At 42.3% G+C, this 5,891-nt stretch overlaps 1 protein-coding gene across 1 annotated transcript in view; it reads right to left on the bottom strand.

Annotated features, from left to right (window-relative positions):
* The window catches only part of AKIRIN1 (akirin 1), a 14,850-nt gene that overhangs the window by 5,378 nt on the left and 3,581 nt on the right, over positions 1-5,891 (bottom strand). The window contains exon 3 of the mRNA XM_008064422.2: positions 3,412-3,552. Coding sequence (XP_008062613.1) covers positions 3,412-3,552 — 141 coding nt within the window. The remainder of the gene's footprint in view (positions 1-3,411; positions 3,553-5,891) is intronic.

Raw genomic sequence — 5,891 nt, 5'->3', positions numbered from 1 at the left:
AATTAGCCAGGCATGGTAGTGTGCACCTGTAGTTCTGGCTACTTGGAAGGCTGAGGCAGAAGGAACGCCTGAACCCATCAGGTCTATACTGGGGTGGCCGTGAGCGTGCACACCACTGCACTCCAGCCTGGAAGATGTAGTGAGACTCTTTAAAAAAAAAAATCCTCTAGTCTGGATTACAGAAAGTAGATTCACAGCATGAGAGTTACCAAGATCTCTGGAGATAATCCAGATTTATGTTTAAAAAAAGAGGTGAGGCCAGGCTCGGTGGCTCAGCCTGTAATCCCGCGCCTTTGGGAAGCTGAGGTGAGTGGATTGTCTGAGTCCGTGGGTTCGAGACCTGCCTGGGCAGCGAGACCTCATCTCTACGATAAATCAAAAAATCAGCCGGGCGTGATAGCGCATGCCTGTAATTCTGGCTACTCGGAAGGCTGAGGAGGAAGGATCGCTGGAGCCCAGCAGGGCGAGGTTGTAGTGGCTGGGAGCGGCCGTTGTACTCCAGTCTGGGTGACAGAGTGAGACTCCAACTCAAAAAAATTTAAAAATTAAAATAAATAAATAAATAAAACAAAACAAAATATATTCACAAAGTCATTAACCTTTAGGACCATTCAAATCAAGTTCAAGCACATTCACAAAGAATTTCCTTATGAAGTATATAAAGGAAGCAATTAGGTGCTACACATCTCATCCTTGATCCTTTTTAAATCTACGTTGAGAAGGGTGAAATGTTCATAAAAGTTAAGTCAGAAAATCAAAATACCCATCAGAATGCTAGAAAACATAGAAATATAACATTAGAACCTGAACGTTTGTGGTAAATACAAATAAATACCTTGCCTAAATATCTATTGTAACTTCCTTCTAGTTTCCCCTCTGTCCCTTTACAGTAGAGATTGTGAAACTCAAAACTACATTTTTCTCAGACTTCTTAGTAGCTAACATTTCAGGTGTGATCAGGTTTTGCCAATCAGGTTCCCTCACAAAAGATGTGAATTCAGTACTGAGATTAAGTGGGGTATAAGCCTGCATCAGGCATTTATTTGGATGGTGAGGCTAAAGGAACAGCAGCCTGGTTCTGGAGCTGGCAACTGAAAAAACAAATTCCACAAGTGGCGTTCTTTCTATCATAATCAAAGCAGGAGCCCTGGTGGTACCCAGTTCTGAGGTGTTCCTCAAAGGTCAGGCTATATTTCCATGGCCCTCTTAGTTAGCCTGTAAGCCATTTAACATTCTGAAACAAATCATTTTTTTGCTCAAACTAATTAGAGTTTATTTCTTTCTATACAAATAAAACCTAACAAAAACATTGAGCTAGTTATGGTTTGTAATTGTTTCTCTAACCATAGTCTATAACTTCAAGATTATATTACTAAATCTCAAGATTGCACGCTGTAACCACTGAAAGGTCTATCATTCATATATGTGCAAGAGCAATTAGAAAGTGTTTTTTCAGAGCCAGGACCTCTGAATCTTAAGAAGACAATTAAAAAGTAATAATTTATTGAGGTAAGATTCATATAAGGGAATTAACCGGTTTAACTTTAAAACTGTTAAAAATAGAATACTTTGTGAGAAAACAAACTCCGCTACTGTTAAAGGAGACAGAGTTCACTACCACTGGAGATGTTCAAACAATGGGCTGTTGAAACCCAATAGCAGGTCATATGGCAATTAAGACTTGTTTCCTCTACATGACCAAGAAGATTCCCTCCAACCTAGAGTTTCTATTTTTAAGCACATCCTCTCTGACCACCTGTCAAAGATGAGCAGCAATATTCAACAGAACTTTCTGCAATGATAGAAATGTCCTACAGTTGCATGTCTAATACAACAGCCATGTGTAGCTATCAGGTACTTGAAATATGACTATTACACCTGAGAAACTGAATTTTACATTATTATTTATTTATTTATTTATTTATTTTTGTTTTTTTGAGTTGAAGTCTCACTCTGTCGCCCAGACTGGAGTGCAGCGGCTGCTCCCGGTCACCACAGCCTCGACCTGCTGGGCTCCGGCGATCCTTCCGCCTCAGCCTTCCAAGTAGCTGGAACTATAGGTGCGCTAATTTTTTTTTTTTTAAGTTGGAGTCTTACTCCATCACCCAAGCTAGAGTGCAGTGGCACACTCATGGCCACCGCAGCCTCGACCTTCTGGGCTCTGGTGATTCTTCTGCCTCAGCCTTCCAAGTAGCTGGAACTACAGGCGCGCACTACCACGCCCGGCTAATTTTTGATTTGTTGTAGAGATGTGGTCTCACCAAGTTGCCCAGGCTGGTCTTGAACCTGTGGGCTCAAGGAATTCACTCGCCTCGGTCTCCCAAAGTGCTTGGATAACAGGCTGAGCCACCGAGCCCGGCCTATTTAATTTTAAATAGCTTAAAATTAAGCAGCCAAATGTGGCTACTGGCCACAGTATTACACACTAAATTTTTTTTTTTGAGTTGGAGTCTCATTCTGTCGCCCAGACTAGATTGCAGTGGCCGCTCCTGGCCACCACAGCCTTGAGCTGCTGAGCTCCAGCGATCTTTCTGCCTCAGCCTTCCAAGTAGCTGGAACTACAGGCGCACGCTACCACACTCAGCTAATTTTTTGATATATTGTAGAGATGAGGTCTTGCCAAGTTGCCCAGGCGGGTCTCGAACCTGCGGGCTCAGGCAATCCATTCACCTCAACCTCTCAAGGCGCGGGATTACAGGCTGAGCCACTGAGCCTGGCTGTAAATTTTTTTTTTTTGAGTCAGAGTCTCACTCTGTCTACCCAGGCTGGAGTGCAGTGGCAAACTCATGGCCACAGTACCCTCAACCTGCTGGACTCAGACGATCCTTCCACCTCAGCCTTCCAAGTAGCTGGAATTACAGGAGTGAGCCACCACGCCCAGCTACACACTGCAATTATAAAGGAGGATACTCTTTTACTGGGTAGATAAAAGCACAATCAAATAAATCTAAGGTCTTTTCCAATTTCATAACTTTCTTTTTTTGAGTTGGAGTCTCACTCTGTCGCCCAGACTGGAGGGCAGTGGCATGCTCCCGGCCACCTCGACCTGCTGGGCTATAGCAATCCTTCCACCTCAGCCTTCCAAGTAGCTGGAACTACAGGCGCACTACCATGCCTGGCTAATTTTTTTTTTTTTTTTATTGTAGAGATGAGGTCTCGCCAAGTTGCCCAGGCAGGTCTCGAACCCGCGGGCTCAGGCAATTCACTCACCTCGGCCTCTCAAAGCGCGGGATTATAGGAGCCCGGCTTCCAATTTCATAACTTTCCTGGTTTTAAAAGTATTTATAAGTAGTACTATAATGTATCCACTTTATCAATTTTATTAAATTAGAGAAGATCAATTCTGGATTGAGAAATCATCTTAAGTACCATTTACAAACAAGTGGATTTTGCACACCAAAGCAATCTTACCTGGAGAACTAGGTGCTGTGAGTGCAGAGGAGTGAGGTTGACTTTCCGAAGCACAAGCTTCACTCTGATTAAGAACAACTTCTAAATGTCTCCACCTCTGATAACGACTATATTCTTGCTTTATGTTCTGAAAAATTTGCTCTACAAAAAAAGAAACAAACGAGCTTTCATTTTATTGTGCCATTTCTTCAAACATTCTTCAGGAGTGGGAAGAAACAAGAAAGGTCTTTTGACTATAAGTTAGATACTCTCTTTGGCATGTAGGTCTCAATCTTCCTCACCCGTTTAAACAAGCTAAATGTTTACACTGCATAAAGCATTCCCCCAATAGCTCCAAAGGCAGTGTGCTCTTATTGCTGCTATTTCAATAATGCATAGAATAGCAGCTATTTTGACATAACCCATCCAGCGTTCCCTTTACTTGTTTTCCTGTGGCAATGAAGATCAGATCTATCATATGTTGGATGATTAATTTACAGTAAAAGAAATCTCCTTTTACCTAACAGGGGGCTGTTTTTTATCTTTAAGTTTTATAATTTCACAAACTATGTTTAAAGGGGTGAGACTCTTATCACTCAAGGTCTTCTTAACAATGAAGCTCTTGTCCCATTAGGACTATTAAGATTTTTGGAGCTGGGCATGGTGGTAATGTGCCTGTAATCCCAGCTACATGGTAGGCTGAGATGGGAGAATCACTTGAGCCCAGGAGTTCAAGACCAGTCTGGGCAATACATAGCGAGACTTTGTAACAAAGACAAACAAGACTGGGTAAATTATTAGGAAAGCAAAAAAGATATTTTGCAAAGTAGACAGCATTATGTGCACAGTCTAGACACTGACTAGAGAAAGAGCTGAAATGTACTGCTTGTAACTGATGGTCAAGGCTTAAGAAAACAATTTTCTGATCTTACAAGAGGTAATTATTTAGTGGGATTCTGAGTCAGGGTAATCACAAACCAAGTTTGCTAATGATATATATATATTTTCTTTTTGAGTAAGAGTCTCACTTTGCCGCCCAGGCTGGAGTATAGTGGCACACTCATGGCCACCACAGCCTCGACCTGCTGGGCTCAGGTAATCCTTTCACTTCAGCCTTCCAAGTAGCTGGAACCACAGGTGCGCACCACTATGCCCAGCTAATTTTTTAATTTATTGTAGAGATGAGGTTTCCCCAAATTGCCCAGGCTGATCTCGAACCCCTGGGCTCAGGCAATCCTCTCGTCTCTGCCTCTAAAGTGCTGGGACTACAGGCGTGCTGCACGCCCAATCCTAATGCTATTAAAGGGGGTCCAGGAAACACAAATTACTAACCACTTTGAAATATACTCCTGGAGACTAAGAACCTAAAGGAATGCAGTTTTCAAGTTTTTTCATTTTTATGGTATAATATTATATTTACTTCCCTGATAAAAAGCCTCTTAATTAAAAAAAAAAGGAAAAAAAGACCCCCAAAATTATATCCATTCCCCATCTCAAATTATTCTAGTATCTACTTTGCTATAACCATATATATTTTTTTAATGGTAGGAGGTGTGTTAATAATGCCACTCTGCTTTTTTTTTTTTTGAGTCAGAATCTCACTCTGTCGCCCAGGCTGGAATGCAGTAGCACGCTCACAGCGATCCTTCTGCCTCAGCCTTCCATGTAGCTGAACACAGGCGCTCATCACCATGCCCGTCTAATTTTTTTGGTTTAGTGTAGAGATGAGGTCTCACCAAGTGACCGAGGCTGGTCTCCACCTCATGGGCTCAGGCAATCCTCTCACCTCAGCCTCCCAAAGTGCTGGGATTATAGGAGTCACCGCACCCAGCTGCCACTTTGCTTCTAACTAGCTGTCTAATTATAACTTTGGGAAACCATTCAGGATCTTAAATTCTTCAACATAAATGTGCAATGAGTACCTGATTAGCTAGTGAAAATCAAAAATAACGCCATAACTTAAGTGATGGCATAGCTCAGGAACTGACATGAACTCTAAGGGGTTCTTTCTACACATAGTTAAATTCCATAACTCACAGCCTAGACACTGGAATAATGTAGGATTAGCAACGCTTTCCTCCAAGAGTGCCATGAAGTTCATATCTTAGATCCCTGATTCAATATAGACGTAAGGAACTGTAAAGACTTGAAATAAGAAATGACAAGTATGAGGACAATACTCATGAGAACTGAAGGTCTTTCTTTGATAAACCTCTGCCTCCTGTATGGCAAAGTGAACAAATGGAAAGACTTCTCTGAGGCTGGTAGAAGGGCTAACAAGTCCAAGAATCTAAACATGGTAGGTAGCCACAGGAGAAAGGTAAGAAAGCAGATTAGATTTTCTTAAGAAGGCCACATAAAATGGGAAACAGGTTTTTGTTTTTTTTTTTTTGAGTTGGAGTCTCACTCTGTCGCCCAGACTGGAGTGCAGAGGCCGCTCCCGGCCACCACAGCCTCGACCTGCTGGGCTCCGGCGATCCTTCCGCCTCATCTTCCGAGTA

Source organism: Carlito syrichta, unplaced genomic scaffold (genome assembly GCF_000164805.1).
Source record: "Carlito syrichta isolate Samal-C Ts95f unplaced genomic scaffold, Tarsius_syrichta-2.0.1 Scaffold307331, whole genome shotgun sequence".
NCBI classification, from domain to species: domain Eukaryota; kingdom Metazoa; phylum Chordata; class Mammalia; order Primates; family Tarsiidae; genus Carlito; species Carlito syrichta.
The sequence above is the reverse complement of the archived record's forward strand: the minus strand, read 5'-3'. Positions and strand labels throughout refer to the sequence as shown.